This window comes from Miscanthus floridulus, chromosome 2 (genome assembly GCF_019320115.1).
Source record: "Miscanthus floridulus cultivar M001 chromosome 2, ASM1932011v1, whole genome shotgun sequence".
Taxonomy (NCBI): domain Eukaryota; kingdom Viridiplantae; phylum Streptophyta; class Magnoliopsida; order Poales; family Poaceae; genus Miscanthus; species Miscanthus floridulus.
In genome coordinates, this window is record NC_089581.1 from 57,396,750 (window position 1) to 57,423,019 (window position 26,270).

The 26,270-nt window shown below is 46.3% G+C and overlaps 1 protein-coding gene and 1 pseudogene across 1 annotated transcript; both read left to right on the forward strand.

Moving 5' to 3' along the window:
* Nucleotides 1-1,279: 1,279 nt before the first annotated feature.
* On the forward strand, nt 1,280-11,773 carry LOC136524501 (uncharacterized). The gene is made up of 7 exons (XM_066517855.1): nt 1,280-2,125; nt 2,272-3,666; nt 3,843-4,070; nt 4,186-4,305; nt 6,682-6,831; nt 8,416-8,490; nt 10,250-11,773. Exons 2-7 carry the CDS (start codon nt 2,503-2,505, stop codon nt 11,495-11,497), a joined length of 2,985 nt encoding a protein of 994 aa, XP_066373952.1. The 5' UTR covers nt 1,280-2,125; nt 2,272-2,502; the 3' UTR covers nt 11,498-11,773.
* A 4,193-nt stretch (nt 11,774-15,966) lies between these two features.
* On the forward strand, nt 15,967-25,906 carry LOC136538900 (phenylacetaldehyde reductase-like; annotated as a pseudogene).
* Nucleotides 25,907-26,270: the final 364 nt, after the last annotated feature.

The window sequence follows — 26,270 nt, forward strand, 5'->3', positions numbered from 1 at the left end:
TGGAGATGCTCATGGGCTCATGGGTCTAGTTTCTGTGGTCTGATGTTGACAGCCACATTGTTTTTTTAGAAAAAAAAACTAACTGCCATTTATGAAATATAAATTAGGAAATGCATCACGTTATAGTGTTTCATTTTGTGTGGTTGCGTGTCACGTCGGTGTTGGTGCACAGGCGAAGTGTCAATTCGGAAACCGGTACCATAATATAACGTGTAGCATATCCGCAGGCACGGAAACAATTTACATTGTGGACCTAACACTTGTCGATATTGGCAAAATTGCATCAAAAAATTCAACCAGGCCATAAAAACGAACGGCGGGCATGAAAAAGAGATGAATGTCACTGTCATATTCTATCGATTCCTTTCAAGAAGACAAGGCGTGTGATGCAGCTTTTTTATCTGCCTGATAGAATCATGCACCCCGCGGCAGTCATGTGGTTTACCACTTCACGAATCGACGACGCAAGGACTTCACAAAAGGTGCATGTCTTGTTTGGATTTTAATTTTAAATTGGTTGTTGATGCCGGGCTTCTCATGCAAATTGAATCCAAACTAAAATATTTTGCCTCTAAAACAACTTAAAAAGAATAAACTTATTGAGTTCTTGTGGCTAACAAATACATATTAGAGTGCCGGGACCCACTGTATCTACCTCTGCCGATTGGATAACTCTTGATAAACACGATGGCCCCGTTCGCTTCGCTGGAAAAACAAGCCGAAACACTGTTCCGACTGATTTGTTGCGAGAGAAAAACACTGTTCCGATTAAAAAAAACAAGCTAAAAAGTACGGATATTAAGACAAGCGAACATGACCGATATGAGCGATGGTCCTCTGTCATTCAACAAATGCTACAATTCTAGTTTTGTCTAAGTTAAATTTGATCAAATTTATGAAAAAGTATCAGACTGTGCAAATATATTTCATAGTAAATGTAATAACGATACTTATTTGTTAGCATAGATCAAGTAAACTAAGCCCTTGTTTAGTTGGATCCCAAAATTCAAAAAGTTGCTACAGTATCTGTCACATCGAATGTTTACGGCCCGTGCATGGAGCATTAAATGTAGACGAAAAGAAAAACTAATTGCACAGTTTGGTGGGAAATTGCGAGACGAACGTTTTAAGCCTAATTAGTCAATGTTTGGACACTATTTGCCAAATAAAAACGAAGGTGCTACAGTAGTCCCAAAATCCAAATTTCGCGAACTAAACAAGGGCTAATGATACTTATTTGGTAACATAGACACAATTTTTTTTAATTATAATTTTAATCAAACTTAAAATTAATTTAGGCCAAAGTTAGAATTACATTTCTTTTGGGATAGCGGAGGTAAGAGATCTTATTGAAATCCACATTGTTGGATGCTTTTCTTGCTCATATTTCCATTAGGGTTCTTTTTAACCTTCATTGGCCCGCCATTAGGCACAACTTAAAATTGTTTTCTAAGAAAAATAAGGTAAATGTTAAATTTTAAAATTTCTCACCTTCTCAATGTGTTTCTCAGCCGTCTTAGATGTGCTTATATGTGATGTAGTTAACTTTGTCAAATAAGCCACGAGCCATTAAAAAAAACTGCAGTTTAAGAGTCTCCTGAAACACGCAATGCCCCATATTTTTTCCCAACACATGTTCTATAGCTATCTACCAACCTTCTTCTCAAATTTCATCCTCTGCTCGAGTCTTGCCTTCTCGCCCCCAAATTTTCCTCGCCGGCGACAACCACCTTGCCGGCGATCTCCACCCTCCCTTCCATCGAACCATCGAACTGCGTTTGATCGAAATATTCTTCGTCATTCTCCCGTTTATCCGTGCGGCCCTGCCTTTCTTCTCCCGTTCCCCACGGCCTGCGCGCGCGTTCTCTCTCTCTCCTCTCCCCCTTTCTCAGGGTCTCTCCGCCTCTCCGGGCGACGGCTGGGCGACCGCGCCGCTTCTCCCGTTTATCCGTGCGGTCCTGCCTTTTCTTCTCCCGTTCCCCCCCGGCGTGTTCTCTCTGTCTGTGTCTATCGGGGCGCGCCGGCTGGACTACCGCGCCGCCGCCGCGGTCTCCCTACGACAGGTGCAGTCTCCATCGGGCGCCATGTCTTCTTCGTGCCCTTCATTGGCGACGAGCACTACCAGGTACGCCCCCTTCTCCCCCCCTTCTCTTCAGCTTCCTGTGCGAAACCGAGCATCCAAACCCTAAGTTAAGCTATTTGTTTGCGGATCTGATCTAATTACACATGTATTATGTCTACTAACCTCGATTTTTTTTTTTGAATTTTCAGCTGTGCATGTTTACACCCATGTCCTTTACTGGGTCCGCCACCGCCCCTCTGTACTCCTATACGCTTAGCCTGTTTTTAAGTTTGTAATTCTTGGGTCTGGAGGGAAGCATAGATCTCAAGAGGGGTGAAATTTGGTTGTAATTTCTGAGAATTTAAAGAAGACAAGGGTACGGAGGTAGTTTTGGGGGGATTTGTGAGCAAAGCAGCAGAAATTTGAGGTTGGAGGTAACCATGGTGGGGAAGGAGCTGGTGGTGAAAAGGAATGGCCCTGTTGACATACGTGAGATTGTTGCGAAGGCCACGCTCCGGGAGGTGCGGCAGCGCGGGCACACCTACGTTGAACTACGGCGTGTCGGGAAGCGTGTCATCTTCTTCTGCACCATCTGCCTCACTGAGTGCTTCAGCGACAACGTGCTGTTCGACCACCTCAAGGGAAACCTGCACTCCCGGCGGTATGCTGAGGCCAAGGTCACACTGTTTGGGCCCATGCCGTGGCCATTCAATGATGGCGTGCTCTTCTTCAACAACTCGCGCGAGAAGGATCCGCTCCTGCTGGACTCAAGCTCGCAGAGCACCAGAGAGCTTGCTCTGGTTACACGTCCACAGCCTGAGGTTTCAAGGAATGATACTGAGGTGACGTCAAAGTTGAGAGATGGTTCAAGCTTCTGTAATGGTGTGAAAGGTGCACGCAATGGTGGAAAAGGCCGTGCTAATGGTACAGTTGCTGCTGTATCTGAAGATCATGTGCTTTCAAACAGTGGAACTGATGGTCCTCTTGTTATTCCCGGTGTATTGCTAAAGGACGTTGTTTCAGACTTGCCTGTGCATCTTTTGGGCTATGGAAATATTTCATACAGGATCTGTGAAGCTAGCAAGAACTGCAAGAAGATAAGCAAGATCTGGTGTGCTTGGGTAGGACAAGAAGGCTCCCATGGTTCTGAGAGTTGTAACACTTATGAGCAATCTGGCTTTGCCATAGTCAACTTCTCTTATACTTATGATTTGGGCAGGAAGTGGTCTTCTGATGAACAGGACCTTTCTATCTCTGCTGGATCTTTCTTTGTAATTGATGATGCTGGACATCGTGGAAAGCGAATGAAAAAATCATTCTCTGATCATGAAGCATCTTCAGAAGAGTCAAACGGTCAGAACAGCTCTCCACAGGGTAGTAGCCAAGCTATTGTGACTGGTTTCCCAGCACGTACCTCACACAATCTTCAAGTTGGCCTCTTATCAAGTAAGTCAGCGAGAAGAGAGTTGAGGAAGCAGAAGCGCATAGCAGCTGAGAAAGTGTGTGATATTTGCGGCAGACCAATGCTCCCTGGAAAGGATGTTGCCACCTTGCTGAACTGCAATACAGGAAACCTAGCTTGCAGCAGTAGAAATTCAAATGGGGTGAGTAACTTCGAGCAATCTTTGCTATCTCTGTTTCATAATAATGTTTCTTGAAGATTAGAGAGCATGGACCTGTTTGTCTTTTTGTACCTTTTTCACCCGAAAATATAGCAATTATATTTCCCCTCTAAATCCCAAATGTTCTGTAATGACTTCTCTACACTTGATTTATGCAGGCTTATCATCTCTTTCACACTTCCTGCCTTTTACACTGGACTATATTGTGCCAATACGAGATGCTGAATGACCAAATAGCTCGCAAGGGGAAGAGCAATCGAGGAAGGAAGGCAAAGAATGCACCGAAGAAAAGCAAAATAACATCCATAGTTTGCCCAGAATGTCAGGGTACTGGAATTCATGTCAACAGAGATGAACTTGAGAAGCCAAGCATTTCTTTATCCGAGGTTTGGAGCACATTCAGTCTTCTCCTGCTCATTTTTCATTCAGGGTACTTTTTGCAAATTAACCTTAGTGTAAAGCAACTGTGCACCTGAATTGGTTGGATATTGGCACTTGCAGATGTTTCGCTTTAAGCTGAAAGCCATTGAAGCTCACAAAGCATGGCTGAAGAGTCCTGAAGTGCTTGAAAACTGTTCCACTGGTCTTCATTTCCCCTCAGAACATGTGGAGAACTCTGAGGTAGCTTCAGAGGCACACTGTTCATAGCGTTCTGTTAACACAGGTATAATTCACTCACCGTCCCCATTTCCCTTTGCAGGAGAAGGTGATGCCGCTGAAGTCCCTTCCTTTCTATGCCGCTGATGGGTAAGCTCATCGCTGGCAGCTACCAGAGGATGCTGCAGGTGCTGATGTAAATAAGGTCGCTTAACAGTTCTGGAAACAGTGATGTTAGATGCTTACCTGTTTGTCTGTAATGTAAACGTGTCTTATCTCAGTTAACCTGTGTCTGCCTGATGATACCTTAGACGTTCATTAAACTGGCAACTGGCTGAACTACTGTATTATTAGGCTGGCAACTGGCTGAACTCTTGTATTATTAGGCTGGGTTCACTAAACATGTACGCAGTCCATTTCGTTGGGCTCTGTTTCAGATGCACTGATGCCAGGCTTCTGGTTGTGCCCATCGCCCAGACGCCATGTGCTACACATTTGATTTGTTATTATCTGGAAAGCCTAATTGTGCTAAGTGCTTAGTGTAGTATGTTAAAACGAAGAGATTCCGTCATGTGGTCATGTGCCTTTCTTGTGTGGTTTGTTATCTGGCAAGCGTCAAACAGGAGTACGATTCAGCTAAAATACTGGTATACATATCACATTGTTTTGTATGACACCGTGATTGCACTGTTGCCTGGTCATATTTACTAGTACCCAACAACATCAGCATGAATCCAAATCAAATCTTGTTTTGTATAATACAGCGATAGATTTGTTTTGTATAATACAGCGATAGATTCCACTATTGCCTGGTCTAGCGTTCCCAACAGCATGAATCCAAGCTCTTCAGCCCGTTCGTTTGGCTGTGGCTTTTGTTGGCTGTGGCGTATCGTAAACGATCGTAAATTTTCAGTCGGAACAGTATTTTTCTCACACAAATCAGTCCGCGATACTTTTTCACGAACCAGCCAGCCGAAGAGGCTGCTTAGCTGCAGCCTACGGTTGACGGAATAATCTCCTCCGCGTTCACTTCGTGGATGAAACAATCCTGCCCTTTACGATATCTGACAGTGCATTTGATCAAAACCAAACTGTACGCAAAAATAAATCCAGAGGAGAAAAAGCAGACGGGGAGAAATACAGAAAGAAAAAAAAAAGACTAGTTGGGCACGTACTGGGATCTCAGCAAGATAGTTGTGTCATCAGGAAACCTTCGAAACGACGGCCTCACACTTGCATCAGGAAGATAACGCAGTATTTCTTGAACAGCATCATCGATCCGTGTGATCCGGCAAAGACGCACGCATGGCGAAAGAAAAGTCAAAACCGCGTCGAAATATACAGCACGCAGAAACACAAATCGGAAAATATTGACAGCACGCAGAAACACAAATCGGAATATCTTCCGAGGCGGTATCAGGCTATCAGCTGATAGCACCACACACATAGAAGGAGCAAGAGAGACCCCTCAGTCAGGGGAGGAATGGGACTGCCAGAATAGGTCGAATGGTCGATGGTGTGAGGCGGCCGTGGTGTGGCGACTAGGGTTTCTGCCCGACGAGGGCGCTCACCAGCTTGCGCGACCCCTCCATTATATAGGTCCCTCGACCCGGCAGCGGAGCGCCCAGACGGCGGCTAGACCCCACCGCCGCCCAGCGCATGACGTACTTTCTTTGCCAGGCCGGCGCCGTCACCAGACTAGGCATAAAAACGGATCGGGTATGGACGGATATCATCGATATTATATTTGTTTTTATATTTCTGTCCGAATTCGGATTCGAATACGGATAATGTTAACTATGTCGGATATGATACGATTAGATATGATATTATAAATATGCGATTTGAGTATTCGGATATGGATACAGTATCGAATATTGGATATCTGAACTCGGATACGAACAGATCTGTTTCGAAAATAGTCGAAAAATATCCATACTACACGTCCCCCAAAAATGCGTCCGGCAGAGCGGGCCAAAACCATCATAGCATCAAGGGCGGTTCGGCCCGCACAGCCCAGCAACAAATAGGCCCAGCTTGTTGTGCCGATCCCGCGGCCCACCCGGTCTCCGACCGCACGCGCCCCCTTCTGGAATGTTCAGTCGGCGTCACGCCGAACGGGAACCCCCCAGAAAAGCCGAGGAGGCAGCGGACACACTTTCGGCCTCGCTGCTCCGGCCTCCCGATCGATCGCGGCGGCGCAGAGCAGAGGAAAACCCCAAGCCGCAAGCCCGCAATCTCCGCACAGCACCCGAGTCCTCCTCGCCTCTTACACGCATCCTCCTCTTCAACTCCAGTCGCCTTCACCGCAATCAGGTCCATCACCACATCTCTTCTCATCCAACCGCCCCGGAGGATCACAGAGAAGAGGGGATGGCGAGCGGCGGGGCGGTGAGGGAGGTGCGTTCGTCGGCGGAGCTGGAGGCGGCGGTGGCCGGGGCGCGGGCGGCGGCCGTGCACTTCTGGGCGTCCTGGTGCGAGGCCTCCAAGCAGATGGACGAGGTCTTCGCGCACCTTGCCGTCGATTTCCCCCACGCGGCCTTCCTCCGGGTACGTGTTTCCGCTGCCCCCTTTCGCCTCGCGCTTTCCCGATCGCGGTAGATTCGGTTCTGTTCGGTCCGGTCGCCGATGGATGGTTTCGTTGAGGCGTCTTGTGGATTGGATTTGTAGCACGACTTTAGGGTTTTTAGTGTCGATATGGCGGAGGTAGTTAGGTTTCTACTGCTGCTTGTTGGGCTGCTTTGTTGTACTGTGAGACTTTTCTCCCTCTTTGTTAGGCAACGTTGCGCGTTTGTCCAAGAGTGCAAAATGAGAGCTCGGTATTCTAAATTGATAAACTCAATTGTTCTGTCTGTCAATGAAATAATTCGTGAAAGAACTTCTGTGCCTGAACTATCTGTTTATAATATAGTTTGAAACATATCGTAACCTAGTCCTTAGTTAACGGTGAAGTTGTGGTAGCCTTACTTTTTAGCTCACAGAGTACTCAAAATTTTGGGATTATGTTTAACATTCTGCATTTCTGATGCTTATGGCCTGGTTTCAATTATATTTTTCACGACTGATTTACTACCCCAATCCAAAAAGAATGCAATTCTAGGTGCATTCTCGGTTAAAGTGTCTAAAGTTTGACCAAGTATATAAGGTTTCTTTCCACAATGGACGAATCCGAATTTCATTACTTTGGAGCAACGAAATTACAGCAGTTTTTAGTAACGAAATAAAACGACCACCTCCTAAATCCTTGCCTAGTTGGAAGGAACAGAGAGGTTCCCCCAACCGGCAGCAACAGTCCAAAACACGCAGCGAACTACTCAACGACACCGTGACCAAAACAAAAGACCAAGTATATAGGTAAAATATTAATATTTATGACACCAAATAATTATACTATGAAAATATATCTCATGGCAAATCCAATGATACTTATTTAATATCATAAATATTGATATTTATAGTTAGTCAAACTTAAGGTGCTTTAACTTGGTACTGTGCTAGAGTTAGAGTTACATTCTTTTCTTGACAGAGGGGGTACCAATCTGTTAATGTATTGTATGGGTCAAAGGGAGGATTCCCCCCCCCCCCCCCCCTGGGTATCCTGTTATTGTTATGCGTCCAATGTGAATTTTGATTGTTCATTAGTGATTTTAAAATCTGTTAATGTATTTGGTATGCCTTTCTCTGGCGCTGTATATTTGGTACTGCCTAAACAAATGGTATCCTCAGTAGCCTGCTTGTATGTTTGATGCTAAACAATTCTGGTGTGGCGTTTATATAGTGCCATGCTGAGATGAGGTAGTAACACTCTGTTGAATCCAGCCAAGTTGAGCCTGTGATATTTCACTGTTTCCATTGAGCTATGCACTAATTTAAGAGGGATAAACACAAATATAATTAATTTAATCTAGTATCCATCTGTTTTTTCATTGGTCTAGTCACTGAATCACTGAATAATAAGACTGATCTTTTAACCATTTATCATTTTTTTCATTTATATGCCCATTATGTTCAGGGGTTACTTCTATGTCCCTTGTTGTGTCCAGTTATTGCTTGTTTACTGTCAACATAATTAGGAGGGTGCTACATTGTTTGCTTATTTGTTTCTTGCACTGATGAGTGATGACTTTTGTTCAGGTTGAAGCTGAAGAACAACCTGAAATATCAGAGGCACATGGAGTTTCAGCGGTGCCATATTTTGTTTTCTACAAGGTATTCACAATTACCGAATTAATTCGGCCTTGCTTCTTGTCGATAAACATTTTCCCCCTTTTTTATGCACAATACTTCTGATGGAATCATGATACTTGTCATCTTCATGGTAGTTGAATAACCGCATATATTTTTACTGCCAATCATGACATCATGAGTACAATGTTTAATTAATGAGATCCACTCTTTTATTATGGCAAGTGGTTAAGATGATTTGGATCCATGTCTTCAATTTTCTCATTATACTCATGTTGAAACCCTCATTATACTCATGTTGAAACCCTCCTAATTGGCACTACAGTATTACTGTGGCAGACTATTCACTTTTATGTGCAGCGTAGTATCCAAGCACTGTTGATGAGGAACTGTGTGATGCATCATTATTTGGAAGATAGATTAGTTCATACTTAGGATACAATGATTAGTTATCCTGTCATTTTATTTTGTTTCAAATGGATTCCATGCATTAGAAAACTTTTCTTGGTCTTGATAGAACCATGTCAACTGGTCAATCCATCCTATAAAGGGGATCCATTGAAATCAGGCACTGATAGTCTCTAGTCTCTCCTTGCTTGTTTGAGCCTTGACTCGTGGCATGGGAGAAGAGTACCCAGCTAGCTGCCCTATGATGAGTGCTGGCCCTGGTTCTCAGAGCCATACGCATCTGTGTCCACAACAGAGAGATTCTCTTTTGTATAATGTATACTAAATAATAACTTTGTAGGTGTTAAACCATTTTCACCTGAGCCCTTGTTAGGTTTCCATTATTGGCAAGTTTAGTGCTCTTCTAGGTTTTCTGCTTGAGTTTGGCATGGGGATGATCCACCTCTTCTTTCCTTCTTAATTGAATGCTAGAGCTCCTGCTTTTTCATTAAAAAAAACTGGAGTCTGCATACATTGAATTTTTGTACAAGTTTATTCTCACTAATTTTCTGTACTCTATGCCAAAGAGTCCATTTGGATGCACAGATTGTGGTTAGGCTTAGGCGTGTAGTATGATTTTGTAGGCTATATAGGCTTTCAGTGATTAAAGGCTTCATAGTGCCAAATGAAGTGTTCTCTGCGATCTCAGTGGCTCAACCTGTGGAATGCTTGCGAGTACATTTCACAAAGGATGCTTGTATAGTTTCTTTTTTTTCTTAGTTACAGCGTCATGGCATGTGGACTCTGGACTTCGGTAGGACTTATATATCTCCAATAATTGTGATATCTGCGTACATTGTTAATTTGTTTGCTACAAATAATAAATTAGTTGATTTCATCTGTGGTCACTGCCTCTTAGATTTGGTTGTCTTGTGTCCTAATTCTGCATGATGGTATGATACAATTAAATTTTGCATGGAAAACCTTCTAATATATTACTTTTCTATAGTGCTTGTATTATGTACTCCCTCCGTTCCAAATTATAAGTCGTTTTGACTTTTTTGGTACATCCATTTTGCTATGCATCTAGATAAATAATATGTCTAGATACAGAGCAAAATGGATGAACCAAAAAATTCAAAGCGACTTATAATTTGGAACGGAGGGAGTATGTAGATATTTCTTGTGTGTGGCAAACCCTGTAATTTCGTCACTTTGGTAATGATTAATGAAATTCGGGCGTGCCCTGGTGTGCCAAAGAACCACTCTTTTGGTTGTTTAACTTCAGGAGTTCCTTGCAATGCTTAATGTTTGTTACTGGCTGCTTTGAACACTTGTATGCTGATCTTTTTGTGAGAGAAGTGCCCCTTTTCATGCATATGTCGTCTGCTTGCAGGAAGGTAAAACTGTCGATACTTTGGAGGGAGCAAACCCAGCCAGCCTAGCCAATAAGGTTGCAAAGGTAGCTGGGCCTGCTAGTGTTGCTGAGTCTGCTGTACCTGCTAGCCTCGGAGTTGCTGCTGGGCCTGCTGTACTTGAAAACATCCAAAAGATAGCACAACAAAATGGTTCTTCTGCTGCTGAAAGCACAAACTCTGGTAGCACGGAAGATGCATTGAATAAGCAATTGGAGCAGCTTGTCAATTCCCATCCTGTGTTTTTATTTATGAAGGGAACCCCAGAACAACCAAGGTGTGGTTTCAGCCGTAAAGTGGTTGACATTTTGAAGCAGGAAGGAGTCAAATTTGGGAGTTTTGACATTCTTACAGATAATGATGTTCGTGAAGGCATGAAGAAGTTCTCCAACTGGCCTACTTTCCCTCAACTCTACTGCAAAGGTGAGCTGCTTGGTGGATGTGATATCGTTATTGCTATGCATGACACTGGTGAATTGAAGGATGTTTTTGAGGAGCACAATATTCCCCTCAAACCACAGGGCAGCAAAAATGAAAAAGCAGGTGAACCTGGGTCTGCAACTGAGAAGGGTTTTGCAGTTGCTGAACCAATCGGGCTTACTGATGCTCAGAAAGCTCGTTTGGAAAGCCTTATTAATTCCAGCCCAGTGATGGTATTCATCAAAGGTACACCTGAGGAACCAAAGTGTGGGTTCAGTGGAAAGTTGCTTCACATACTTAAGCAAGAGAACATTCCTTTCTCCAGTTTTGACATTCTTTCAGATGATGAGGTTAGACAGGGACTGAAGGTGCTCTCAAACTGGCCCAGTTACCCTCAACTGTACATAAAAGGTGAACTCGTTGGCGGCTCAGACATAGTGATGGAGATGCATAAGAGTGGTGAGCTGAAGAAGGTCCTGTCTGAGAAAGGGGTTATTCCAAAAAAAAGTCTGGAGGACAGATTGAAGTCCCTGATTTCCTCTGCCCCGGTGATGCTTTTCATGAAGGGCACCTCAGATGCTCCTCGTTGCGGCTTCAGTTCGAAGGTTGTGAACGCCTTGAAGAAGGAAGGGATCAGCTTTGGGTCCTTTGACATCTTATCTGACGAGGAAGTTAGACAAGGTTTGAAGACATACTCCAACTGGCCTACCTTTCCCCAACTCTACTACAAATCAGAGCTGATTGGGGGTTGTGATATCATTCTTGAGATGGAGAAGAGCGGAGAGCTGAAGTCGACCCTGTCAGAGTAGACACCTAGCATTCCTGCCTCGCTGGCGTTTCTATCATATTGCCTGCATTGGATCACTCTACTATGAGATTTATGCCAATGTATTCATAGATCAACGTTTGGTACTTGTCTGCAGTGCCATATTGCTAGAATTGTGACATCTGCAGAAGGAATAACTTGAGACGCTTGTTCGGTACTGATTGCTCTTATATCACCAGTTCTATTTAGCAGATGGAAGCTTTTTTGTTCGGTTATTGTCACGATTTATAGATGGATGAAGTAAAATATTTATAGAGTAGTATCTGTGTATGTGTAATTGTGTATTTAAGTCATGCCATTGTTCTTGGGAAGTCACATGCGAAAAATTAAGGTTTTAATTTAAAATTAATTTTGAAAGCACTCAAATCAATCTCAAAACTTCTAGAGATACTTACGATGCACAAGCTTAACATGTAATTTAAAATTTGGTCGTTACAGCATTCATTCATAGAAAAGTTTTTATTTAGAGGCTTACCGGGTGATATTTATAGTTTTTAGAATGATATTTCCTCCATTTTAAATTGTAAATTGTTTTGGCTTTGAAAGTCGTTTCGACTTTGATATATTTTAAATTTAAATGTACATTATATCGGGATATCAGTAAAAACTATGCATATCACCTGGATGCATCTACCGATATCAGTAAAAACTAGTATGAAATTTTCTTCTGATAAGAAGTTAGTTATGTTTGCAAGCCGAATGGCATCTACCGATCTAGTTTTGTTTGTTTTAGATCTAGAAAATGCTTCTGTTAATAATAAAAAGTACTTACATTCGGCACATATTGAATTTGGCATATTATACAGTGGTTCATGTGTGTATTGTTTATAAGGCTGTGGGGTTTAGTCCTATCTTTTAGTTGTTAATTAAGAGTGGGTTAAATCAACATATAAGTCTTCTAAAGTCCATATATTTAATCCTGGGTTAATCCTTTTAAATTGGGACATGAAACAACCTTTTTCAATCCACAATTTCATAGACTAGTTGTAACATTAGTTATCACATGGTGTTGTGACTAAATGTGTCGTATGAATAATATAGCCACTTGCAATGCTATCTAAATCAAGTAGTAGCATAAAAAAATATTAAAAAAATAGTTTAGTTTAATCTATTTCAATATTATATGTAGAACAAATTACATATTACATATGCATATGATAAATATAGGAGGCGAGAATGCGAGCCAAAACACATGGGAAGGAAATGTGAACCATTAATGCAGATTTCGTTGACGCTTTATTCACTAGGAAACAGTGACAACTAAGTTTAGTAGGGATGAAACCCATCTTCTTTTTAATTTATATCTAACCTCATCATTTTTGCTAACATGACCCTCGTATAAATGAGTATGAAATCCGTCTGAAACTCTAATAAGACTCGGACAGTTCTTGGGGAAAAAAAATCAATGAAGTCTTTCTTTATAAAGAAAACAAGTACGGTCGGTGTCGCCTATACAGCCATGCGTGACCAAAACCGTGGGTGGTGCCCATGGTTTCATCAATCATCAATCATCAATATCGGTATCAGACGCGCCGTTTCTTCAGTAAAAAAAAATAAAAACTCCAGCGGCATGGTGCACGCAAAGTAAAAAAAAAAACTCACCTGCCGGTAAAACAGTCCCGGGCATTGTGTTTGAAGAAGACTTTCTCATGTAGGTCGAGAAAATTCCCGAACCTCTGCTTCAGTCATACACAGTGGCACAATAGCTCCCGTGAGAGTGGGCTAGCCTTAGACCCGTACTTTGGTGTGGGGCAGACGAGTGATTTTTTTCAACGCACAGATAAACTGCGCCTCCTCCGACCAACAAATCCGCCCCTGAGGGGGTTCGAACTCTGGACGGCAGAGTGCAAAATGCATAGCTAGACCAACTGGTTTAGGGTTCACTTACGGTGCACGCAAAGTAACAAATGATGATCCAAATAATAATGGCAACTTGCTTCTAGTTATCAAGTAGTCCATGTGTCGGTGTTTGATGACCGACAACTTGTCATGGGGTTACCCGGGACGATGGTTGGTGGGCTTCAGCGTCAACGGTGAACGCAGAGACAACAATCTATAATGGTTCGGTCCGCCGGAATAGCATCACTACGTCTAATCTAGGTGGAAAATATATTGCGCCCTTGCGCTTGGGGTTTAGACTGTGAAGTCTGTTCCTCTTTCTATGCCGATCTAGGGAGCTCTGCCCTCCTTTATATAGCACAGGAGGCAGGTGAAAGGTCCTAAGATGGCTAGAGGGGGGGTGAATAGCCTATTTAAAAATCTACAAATCAACTAGAGCAATTTGATTAGTATGACAAATAGCGTAATGCAAACTTGCTCTAGCTCTACAAGGGTTGCAAGCCACCTATCCAACAATTCTAGTTGCAATGAATACTTAGGCACACAAACTAGCTATGTAATTACTCACTAAGAGCTCTCAACCTTGCTACTCTAAAGAGCTCAACTAGATGAATATAAATAATAAAGCAAGCTCTCAAATCTAATTACACTAAAGAGCTTGTATCAACTAGTTTGCAAGAATGTAAATGAGTGAGTAGAGTGATTATACCGACGTGTAGGGGATGAACCAATCACAAGATGAATATATAGCCAGTCACCGGGAGAATGACAAAGAAGAGAGACAATCGATTTTCTCCCGAGATTCACGTGCTTGCCAACACGCTACGTCCCCGTTGTGTCGACCAACACTTGGTGGTTCGGCGGCTAAGAGGTGTTTCACAAACCTCGTCCACACGATTGGACACCGCAAGAACCGACCCACAAGTGAGGTAACTCAATGACACGAGCAATTTACTAGAGTTACCTTTCGGCGCTCCGCCGGGGAAGGTACAACTCCCCTCACAATCACCGAAGGCGGCCACGAACAATCACCAACTCGTGCCGATCCTTCACCGCTGCTCCAACCGTCTAGGTGGTGGCAACCACCAAGAGAAACAAGCGAAATCCGCAGCGCAACACGAATACCAAGTGCCACTAGATGCAATCACTCAAGCAATGCACTTGGATTCTCTCCCAATCTCACAATGATGATGGATCAATGATGGAGATGAGTGGGAGGGCTTTGGCTAAGCTCACAAGGATGCTATATCAATGAAAATGTGCAAGAGTTTTCCCATGAGCCGGTCATGGGGCTATAAATAGAGCCCCCATCAAATAGAGCCGTTGTACCCCTTCACTGGGCAAAACACGCTCTGACCGGACGCTCCGGTCAAACCGACCGAACGCTGGCCCTCAGCGTCCGGTCGCCCGATGGACGCCACGCGTCACCAGCTTCAAACGCTGTTCGTCAGATTTCAACGGCTACGAAGCTGACCGGACGCTGAAGCCCCAGCGTCCGGTCGTTTCCAGTAAGCTCCCCGAGGCATATTTTTCCGACCGGACGCGTCCGGTCCACCTTGACCGGACGCAGCCAGTGTCCGGTGCTCAACTTTTAGCCACTGTGCAGACTCGTCAGTTTGACCGGACGCAGAAACCAGCGTCCAGTGCATCTCAGGTCCAGCGTCCGGTTCAACACCGAAACTAGCGACCTCTCTGTCAGCTCGACCGGACGCAGCCTTTCAGCGTCCGGTCGCTAAGTGACCCAGCGTCCGGTCAGTAGACCGACACCAGCATCATTTCGACCAACTCTATTTCAACTCTAACTTCTTCACCCTTGCTCAAGTGTGCCGATCACCAAGAATTTTGCATCTGGCGCAATAGAAAATAGACATTTCATTTTCCCGAAAGCGCCGAATCCCAAACCCATCTCAACCCTGCAAACACCTTGTGCACATGTGTTAGCATATTTTCACAAATATTATCAAGGGTGTTAGCACTCCACTAGATCCTAAATGCATATGCAATGAGTTAGAGCATCTAGTGGCACTTTGATAACCACATTTCGATACGAGTTTCACTCCTCTTAATAGTACGGCTATCTATCCTAAATGTGATCACACTCACTAAGTGTCTTGATCACTAAAACAAAATGGCTCCTACATTTTATACCTTTGCCTTGAGCCTTTTGTTTTTCTCTTTCTTCTTTTCCAAGTTGCATTTGACCATCACCATGCCATCACTATTGTCATGATCTTCACCATTGCATCATCACTTGGAGTAGTGCTACCTATCTCATAATCATCTTGATAAACTAGGTTAGCACTTAGGGTTTCATCAATTAACCAAAACCAAACTAGAGCTTTCAGCAGGTCTCCTAGTCGGTTACAATGTAAGAGTGGTAGTAGAATTTTAGGATAGCAATGTTACTACAATTACATATGGAGAATTCTAGATCTTCTCCTTTCCTTGCGCCTAGGGCCCTGCACCGACACCATGTTTATATACCGTGGATACTGGGTTGATGAGAGTGCCGTGGACTTCGTCTATGGACAAACAAAGCTACTGCGTGGGTGAGTCTACGAACCTAAGCAAGCTAAGGCACAACTGATACGCCGGCCGCCGTCGAGATCAGAGATGGCGTCGCCGCTGCGCGTATGTGTGACCGAAGGCGGCGGGTTCGTCGCGTCGTGGCTCGTCAAGCTGCGTTATATAGCCACGGCGGGCTCGTCGCGGCCGGCTCCCTTGCAGCGTACACCCAACTCTTTTGTGTCTTCCTTTCCAAGTGCACACCAGCCAGCCGCTAGGGAGTGGGGATTTGCCTGTATTTATGTAGTCGTAGAATGGGACCAGTGTGACGCTTGGTCACGATGGCAACGGTGGTGTGTGTGGGGTGTGGTGGTGGTGGTGGTGTGGGGGGGTGGTGTGTGTGTGGGGGGGGGGCGAGAGGCGAGGACAGTGTGCTGCGTTATATAGCCAAAATTTTCAGCATTGTGTGACAATACAAACTTACGGCAGAGAAGAGATTGGAGCGAGAGGCGAGGGTAGTGTGCTGCGTTATATAGCCATGTGTGACAATACAAACTTACGGCTGAGAAGAGAACCTTAACAGCTGCCAAACTGCAGTTCAATATCTCGGCGCACCAGAATATCTTGGGTGAGGTAGTGCGCTCGTTCTTGTCAGGGCCGTGCACATGGTGGCGGAAGTGGAAATATGGCTGGAGGAGGAGAAAACAGGCAGGGAGAAAACCTTCGCGCCAGAATATAGTCGTCGGGAGGAGGGGGGCACCGGCCCACCCTTGGTTCCGCCACTCCTGCTGGTTCCTCCTGGGCGTCCTCCGCGACAACAACGCCTGCAGCTCGATGTCTGCTCGGTGACTCCTCCTCCTCTTCTTTTTGTATCGGGGGTAACAAAACCAACAAATAGCCACAAGCGCCAGGACTACTAACACGCATAGCAGTATCACAATGACTTTGAGCAGGGTATTGCTGCTTACATTCCAGTGTGGTGGGGGAGGTGGAGGTGGAACTATAGAAGGAGGAGGAGGAAACATGAGAGGTGGGGGAGGGGGGAGGTGGAAATATAGGAGGAGGAGGAAACAGGCGAGGAGGAGGGCGGTGGGGTACCATCTCGCGCCGAGCAGCCAAGCGGGTGAAGCTGCAGCAATGGGCAGCCAGTAGACAGTTTAGTCCCTGTCAAGCTGTCACATCGAATATCTGGATATAGATTAGAAGTATTAAATATGAAAAAGCAGCATGATTAATATTGTAGGCTTGCTAAGTGTAATCAGAAAATCAATAGTAGCATAATTAATTTAGCCGGCAGGAAACAAACACCCCCTAACACTGTTGTCATCCATTTAATTCAATCTTGGGAATTAATATATATTATTATAACAGTGACTTATATATTGTATTCTTTTTCTAAGCTAGTTTCACATTTATATGTTTCACACCAAGGAAAACAGTCGCGAGAACTGAGAGCACGTTTAGTTCCCGGATTTGGGGTGGCCAAATAATTAATGCGTTACTGTAGCATTTCGTTTGTATTTGTGAATTATTGTCCAAACTAATTAGGCTCAAAAGATTCGACTCGTAAAGTACAATCAAACTGTGCAATTAGTTTTTGATTTCGTCTATATTTAGTACTCCATGCATGTACCGCAAGTTTGATGTGACGGGGAATCTTCTTTTTGCATAGTGCATTTTTCATGAGTCTGGTGGAAACTAAACATGGCCTGAGCTGATTTTTGTTTGGCCAAGCCTGAACTTGCTGTAGCAGAGGTTGACAATCGTAACAGCGGATGCAAACACGCAACAACAAAGAGCAGAACAGGCAGGAATAGGTTCATTTCTTCATTTCCTTGCCAGATTGCTGAGCACACCTGTCGATCGAGTTGCTACCAAAATAAAAGGACGCTCATGTCTGGTTTTCTAAGGAGTCATACTTTTTTAAGTTCAGTTAAATATATAAAAATACTAATGTTCATGACGTGTGGTAAAATTTTTTAGAATAATAATAAAATATATTAGGAGATACAAACGTTGATAAGTTTTTGTACAAATCTAATTAAGTTTTAAAAAATTTCTGCAATCATGTTACTCACCGTCACCGGTCTCCTTCTGTTGCTGCCTGAAGTTGTGGACTTGTTTGCGTCAGCCACAGCAGGTGGGTGCAGCTGCAGCACTCGTGGCTACGCGCCGTCCACGCCACCGTCCGCGATCCATGTACGTCCAAGCTGATGCTCTGTTTTTGTCAAGCGTGCTGCGTGTGAGTGTGATGGAGATCTCTGCATTTGTATCAGGTGATCCGAAGAACGAGTTCCTGATACAGCTGGACAAGGCCTCGGAGAATCTGCGGCTATTCAAGGCCGACGTGCTCGACTCCGGCACAGTGGCTGCCGCGTTCGCGGGGTGCGAGGGGGTGTTCCATATGGCTTCTCCGGTGCCTGGAGACAAGATCGTTGACCCTGAGGTTCGATGGCTACATCCATTAATCACAATCATTTGTGCTAGCAGCAGTTTACGTCGATGCAAATTAAATCGAAACCCAGATTAGTGGCTCCCACCAAGATAAACTTTACGTCAATGTACGTACGAAACTACAGGACAAATAGACCAAGCATTCCTTGTACAGCTTTTTTTATATAAAAAAGGATCCAGGATGATTACCGGTTTATATATTAATAAGATAGGAGAAGAGTTTACATGCGCAATACGCGCCTACAAGTACCAAAACCAGCAGACTGCTGGATCTGGTTCAGGACTGAAGTGGATTATTCATTTGTGTACATTGCAAATAACTAGGAAATCAAATGCTTCTGCTCTTGCCGATTTCCCCAAGTAAGCCTCATTGTGGATTTCATAGATAAAAATGTCAACCAGAGACTTATTGTTTCTCTAGTTTCCTTGCTTCCAAATGGACCACACCTTCAAGATCGCAAGGGGGTGTCCTGTAATAGCACCTTCTTCTGATATTTTCAGCGGACATTCCTGAAGATCAGCACTTGCAGACCAGTTTTGAGGGTTCGGACACCTGCTCCAGGTGCTGACCCTGTTCCACACTCTTCTTGAGTAGGGGCAATCCATCGCGCAGGTGGCACCCAGAGTAAACTCCCATCTTGCTACACTTCCTCATCCTGCTACTCTTCCTCATGCCCTTACACAACAATACGATACCAAATTTGCTTTCATCTCTGCCACCGAGCCTGAGCGACTCCATTGCGATTTAGGATTCACAAAGTTTGTTTCTTGTTTTATACTCAAGACGCAGGTCCAATTAGCATCGACATCATTTCAAATTAGTTTTGTTAAATCCATTACCAAATATGTCTTAGACTGTGTATTTATTTGGTACTGCAGATGCCAATATATTTTCTATAAACTTATTCAAAGTTAGAGGAATATGAATTAGAACAAAAATAGGAAAAAAAATAGAAGCCCATAAATAAAACTAAGAAAATAAACTTTGAATAGCAGTGTTAGCAGTGTGCAAAGGTTTTTGTTCGTTACAAAGTGAGCTTCTGTTTGTGTTAGCAGTGTTTACTCAACGTATATGAGCAACTGAAACATTAACCCTCTATTATTCTTTAGTTACTGTCCTTTTGCTAACCTCGTCTGTAGTATACAGAAGAGATGATGGCTCCAACAGTGAAATGTACCATGAACGTACTGGAAGCTTGCTCAGCTAGGAAAGTGCGGAAAAATATGTTGACCCCTTATCTACACTATGACTAGAGGCAGAAAAAGTTAGAAAGAACAGAGCGCACACACTCACAACATAAGCACCAGCGTTGGCCAGAGCTCTGCAGATGAGATAGCAAACCTGAACTCGCTCACTTTACTGAGTTGCAGTGGAAAACTATATATACAACTCTACCCATCTAAGCCTAGTACACAGATATGTCAAGCTGCCATGCTGTTACAGTGACTAGATGTGACAGCAGGGCTGTCTTTAGCGCCTGCCCCTGCTGTGGCTACAGTGCGGTAGGAGAGCCTTTCGGCGCCTACCCTGCAGCGACTACAGTGCAGCAGCAGAGAGCCTTTCGGCGCCTGTCCCTGCCGGGCGTTCATAAAGGGGAGCAGCAAATTACTTAACAATTCTTTCCCTAATCCTGCTGCTAACCCTAGAACCCCTCCATGCCGATCATTTTCTTCAACTCCGTAAACCAAAGACGTCCGAGCGGCTTGGTGAGGACGTCCGCGAGTTGCCGACCAGTTTCGACGAACTCGATGACGATATGCTCCCCATCGACACAGTCTCTGAGGAGGTGGAACTTGACGTCGATGTGCTTGCTCCGGTCGTGGAGAACTGGATTCTTCGCAAGGACGATGACGGGATGGTTATCCACCATCAGTGCTGGTGGGTGAGCTTCCACACCGGTCAGCTCGCCCAACAGCCGATGTAGCCACACAGCTTGGCACGCCGCTGTGGCCGCCGCCATGTACTCTGCCTCGTACGTGGACAACGCCACCACCTTATGTTTCAGCGACAGCCATGAGATTGGAGCCAACCCGAGGAAAACGAGCACGCTAGAGGTGCTCCGCCGTCCGTCGATGTCCCCCGCCATGTTTGCATCGCTGAACACAGTGAGCTGCAGCCCACTTACGCAAGTCTTGGGGAAGACGATCCCCTGATCCACCACCCCCTTGACGTAGCGCAGCAGCCACTTCACCGTAGCCCAGTGATCCTCTCGGAGATCCTCCATGAAACAGCTGATGTAGCCCACGACGAACGCAATATTCAGCCTCGTGTGGACTAGGTAGCGCAGACCGCCGATGATGCTCCGGTAGAGTGTTGCATCTACCTTCGCCGTGGTACTAGCCTTTGTCAGCTTCAGCCGCTCCTCCATCGGAGTCATGCACAGCTTGCACTCAGCCATACTGCTCCGCTCCAACAGCTTCGAGGCATACGCGCTCTGACCGAGCGTGAGCACCTCCTTCCCCTGTCTCACCTCTATATCGAGGTAGTAGGAGAGCGCGCCGAGATCGCTCATTCAAAAATGAGCCGCCATCTCGTGCTTGAAGCTATCAATGTCCTCCGCACGTGCGCCGATGATGATCAAGTCGTCCACATACACGCTGACGACGAGTTCCTCCTTCCCCCGTCGCTGCGTGTAGAGCGTGTGCTCGGTTGCGCACCGTGTGAATCCAAGCTCGTCCAGCGTGGCGTCAAGCTTGGCATTCCACGCTCCTGGGGCCTGCCACAGCCCGTAGAGCACCTTGCGTAGTCGGAGCACCCTATGCTCCACTCCCTTGACGGCGAAATTCGGAGGTTGCCTGACGAAGACCGTCTCCATCAGCTCGCCGTTGAGGAAGGCCGATTTTATGTCTAGGTGATGGACGCATCAATCCTTCACTGCTGCTAAAGCCAACAACAGTCAGATAGACTCCATGCGCGCTACCGGCGCAAAGACTTCCTCGAAGTCGATGTCCTCGCGCTGGAAAAAGCCTCGGGCGACGAGACGCGCCTTATGCTTGACAATGACGTCGCGCTCATCCTGCTTGACCTTGTACACCCACTTCAGGCCGATCGAACGGCATCCTGGAGGTGGATCGACGAGCTCCCAAGTCTCGTTTTCCTCGATCGCCTTCATGTCCTCCAGCATCGCCTATCGCTAATTTGCATCGCTCTCGGTCAGCACAAACATAGGTAGTTCCTCTGCACTGACGAGAAGCAGCTCTGGGTCATTGAGTAGCTGAGCCGCCAGGTCTGAGGACCCCGTGCCATCGACGATGTTGTCTAGCCTACGGAACCGCACCTCCTCACCGTCATGGAAGGCATCCACGAACTCGGTGATGTCGCTTGGAGGTGAGGTGAACTCGATCGGCGTCGATGAAGTCCCCTGTTCTGCCGGATAGGTCGGCATAGCTCCGAGAGTGCTCGGCACCCTGGCTGCAGTGCTCGGCACTACTCCTAGACCGCTCGTCACCACTCCTAGAGTGGTCGACACCCCTCTCGGAGTGCTCGGCACCAGTCTTGGAGTGGTCGGTGCCATTGCAAGACCTCTCGGCTCCGCTACGGGAGTGTTCGGTACCCGTCCTGGAGTGGTCGGCACCACTGCAGGACCGCTTGGCACCACTCTTGGAGTGCTTGGCACCTCTCCCGAAGTGCTCGGCACCGCCCCAGGAGTGCTTGGCTCTGTTGCTGGAGTGGTCGGCACCTCCTCTCCAGCGTCTCTACCACCGTGGATGACCAAATGCTCGACAACAAAGATGCTGGTGAAGCCGCCAGCTTCCCCCATGCCCGGACTGTCCCAGTCCTAGGCTACCTTCTCGTCAAACATGACGTCGTGCGAGACAACCACCTTGCCTCCACGTGGGTCGTAGAGCCGGTACGCCTTGGTACCTTCCGCGTAGCCCAGGAGCACCATCGATGTACTCCTGTCCACCAGCTTGGTGAGGACCGACTTCGTCTTCCTGACGTGGCTGATGCAGTCGAATGTCTAGAGGAAGGACATGCTCAGCTTGCGTCCATACCAAGCTTCGAACGGCGTCACGCCCTTTAGGGCCTTGGTGGGCGCGCGGTTGAGGATGAACACCGCCTTGGTCATTGCCTCACCCAGAACCTTGCCGGCATGCTCTTGGCCTTCATCATGGATCAAGCCATGTCGGCCACCATCTGGCTCTACCGCTCCACCATGCCATTCTATTGTGGCGAGTACGACGCGGTGTGGTGTCGTATCATACCCTGATCCACGTAGTACGCAATGAACTCCACCGAAGTGAATTCGCCACCGCGATCAGTCTGCAACACGCGCAACTTCTTACCGCTCTCCACCTCCGCACGCGCCTTGAACTTCTTGATCGCCTCCACCGCCTCGTCCTTGCTCGTTAGGAGTTGCAACCACATATAGCAACATCAATCACCCATGAGCAGGAGGAAGTACCACCGACCATCGTTTGTGGCTAACGTGATTGGTTCGCAGAGATCGCTGTGGACGAGCTCAAGAGCGTCCGACGTGTGATACTTGGCCGCCTTTGGGAATGACAGCCTTCTCTGCTTCCTGGCCAGGCAGCTGTCACATAGCTCACCTACATGCTTAATGTGGGACAGCCCTCGAACTATCTTCTCCAGCCGACCGAGTGCGTCGAAGCTGAGATGGCCAAATCGGGCATGCCACAGCCACGGCTCCTCGATGTACCATGCTGCTAGGCACACCAGCTGCTTCACCTTTAAGTCGAGCAGGTACAACCGGTTCCAGGACCTTGTCACCTTAGCAAGAAGGAGCTTCTCTCGGTCCATGATCCTGAGGACTCCGTCCTTGATCAGTACCTTATTTCTACGCTCATCCAGCTGGCCAATGCTGATGATGCTTGAACACAGCTATGGGATATAATATACATCCATCAGCGTGCGGTGCTCGCCGTTCTGGCACCTGAAGATGATGGTGTCGTGCCCTCGGATCGTCACCCTTGAGCCGTCACCGAACTTCACCGTGCCGGTCACGTTGCCGTCGAGCTCAGAGAAGGCTTCCTTGGAGCCCATCATGCGGTTGCTGGCGCCGAAGTCCAGGTACCACTGTTGCTCCTGTCCGTCGCCCACGCGTTCGAGGTGGACTTGGGCGCATGGTTCGTTGAGGTTGACAGCCTTCAGAGCTTACCCAGGCCCTTCCACCGCCATTACCTCTCCCTTATCCTTGGCCTCAATGCCATGTAGTACACAGAACGTCGCCATCAGGAGAGTGGCCTCATCATCATCATCAGCCTATGCCAGATGAGCCTCAGCCTTCTTCTGCTTGCGATTTGGGCACTCCTTTGCCTAATGGCCCGTCTTCTCGCAGTGTCTACAGGCATTGGGGTCGACCTTCTTCTTCTTCTTCTTCTTCTTCTTCTTCTTCTTCTCCGAAGCCTTGCCGCGGCGCTTGCCATCGCCACCACCGCTGGAGGAGGCTTCCCTGGAGTTCCTCTGAGCAGCCCACTCCTCCTCTATCAGCAGCAGCTTATCGCCGTCCGTCGTTGCTGTGGCCTGCTCCATGCACTCGTCCACCGTCCATAGATGGCCTGCCACATCATCAATGGTGAGGGTGGACAGATCCAGCATTGTCTCTATGGAGAGAGCGATCTGGATGTACTTCACCGGCACGGAGTTGAGGTACTTGGAGACCGCCTCCTCTTCGTCGATGGTGGCACCGTGGCTCCTCAGCTTGCTGATGAGCGACTGCAGGCGAAGGGAGAAGTCCTCCACCGATTCGCCATCCTTGAACTTGAGGGTGGCGTACTCCTACCTCAGCAGCTAGGCCGTCGCCTTCTTTGCGCGGTCGAAACCGACGCGCATCGCTGCAATGGCCTCCCACGCCTCCTTAGCAGAGTTCTTCGCCCCTAACGGCTCCCTTTACTCTGCTAGTACAGCAGCGAGGATAGCCTTCAACGCTGACATGTCGTCTTCTTCGTTGTCGGTGCCCTTGTCAATAGCATTCCAGAGCCGTCGGGCTCTGAGCTTGACCTTCATGGTCACCACCGACTTGACATAGTTGGTGCGAGTCAGCGTCGGCCAACTGGTACCGTTAACCTCCCGCACCGTACGCACGACGACCTCCTATCGTGGTTGGGCAGCCACAACAGTGCCATTGCTGTCGCCCATCTCCAAGCCATCTGTCATCACCAGCGGTTAGTCCAGCGACGGCGCTTGTACGGCTCCGATACCACTTGTTGGCCCCTGGATCTCTGGCAAGGGTGAGCCGACCGCTCACCTGTGTTGCCGACCACACACTATGGATAGAGGTAGAAGAAGAGAGGGAGAACATAGCGCACACACTCACAGTACAAGCACCAGCGTTTGCCGGAGCTCTGCAGAGGAGATAGCAAAACTGAACTCGCTCACTTTACTGAGTTGCAGTGGAAAACTATATATACAACTCTATCCATATAAGCCTACACTGACCAGATGTGACAGCAGGGCTGACTTTGGCGATGCCTGTACTGTGGCTACAGTGCGACAAGGGAGCCTTTCGATGCCTGCCCCTGCAGCGGCTACAGTGCAGCAGCAGGGAGCCTTTCGACGCTTGTCCCTACCGCGCGTTCATAAAGGGGAACAAAATCATCCTGGTCTCGTCCCTGGCTTCTGTCAGTTTTGATCCGAACTGGCCTGAAGATAAACTTATAGATGAGAGTTGCTGGTGAGATAAAGACTTCTGAAAGCAGAATAAGGTCAGAACTCAGAAATGCCATCATGTTTACTACCTAGTTTATTTACACACCAGAAGCTGCCATTCTACCAAAATCTTCATGTGCATTATTAAAAGGTCTAGCATTCAAGCATAATTTACTTTTTACTTCTTCTCTATCCTAAAATAAATAGATTTCTAGGTATGTATATGGACATAGACTTATCCAGTTGCATACTCAGAAATGCACTTATTTTACTTGTTATATCAGATTTGGTATGCTCTTGCAAAGACCGAATCAGAAGAGATAGCTCTGGAATACGGCAAAAGGAACGGACTGCATGTTGTGACACTTTTGCCTGGTCTCGTCTTTGGCCCTCTGTTGCAGACTGTGGTACTCAACACTAGCAGCAAAGTTCTCGTATATATAATAAAAGGTTATGTATACTACTAATACTATTTAACTCTTCTGTTACCTTGGTACTCGTCTCTGACAAACTTCCTTGTATTTTTATTCCATTGCAGGAGGTCATGACACAATGAACAACAAATTCTGGCCCATAGTGGATGTTCGCGATGTTGCTGATGCCTTTCTTCTAGCATATGAGAATGCTGAACCATCTTCGAGATACATATGCTCATTAGACCAAATGGACATAAAAGACTTGTTGGCTGTTATGAAGAGCATGTACTATATCCATGTCCATGTCCATGTCCATGTCCAGGATGGTAGATGTTGGATGTAAGGTTGCAGTTACTTCATGTCCATGTCCATGTCCAGGATGGTAGATGTTGGATGTAAGGTTGCAGTTACTTCACGTAAACTGCTTGATCTGGGATGGGAACCAAGGAAACTGGAAGAGACACTAGCGGATAGTGTTGAATGCTACAAAAAGGCTAGCCTTCTTCAGGATGTGGATGGCGAACCTTGCCGGCTACCTTATTTTTACCGCATGAATGCTGAGGAATGAACTGATGATCTCCATCACTATTTTCTAGTGTTTGGAAGCCATCAAATGTAGTGATAGATGTGACCCAGTGTTCATCAGACAAGGATGCAGCTTGTTATTTTGTGCTTCTTCCTGCTGAATTGTAGTATGCATGAACAATCACAAATAAGGTCATTTCAAATTATGTTGACTGAATAAAAATTGGCAATCTAGAAAAACTGGCTTGCACTATTATGGAAAGGATTTTCTGAGGCAGCAGCACGACCGTCTCTGACAAATAATGGTCACTGTTAATCGGCCAGACCGTTTTTGTAAATCATTTTCAGAAAACCTAAAATGCCAAAAATTTTGTGTCTGGCAATTTGAGCACACACATAACACTTCC

Coding starts and splice junctions, on each gene's coding strand:
- LOC136524501 (XM_066517855.1), top strand. CDS start 2,503: ATGGTGGGGAAGGAGCTGGTGGTGAAAAGGAATGGCCCTGTTGACATA. Junction 6,832..8,415: donor CCCACGCGGCCTTCCTCCGG/GTACGTGTTTCC, acceptor ACTTTTGTTCAG/GTTGAAGCTGAAGAACAACC. Junction 8,491..10,249: donor CATATTTTGTTTTCTACAAG/GTATTCACAATT, acceptor GTCTGCTTGCAG/GAAGGTAAAACTGTCGATAC.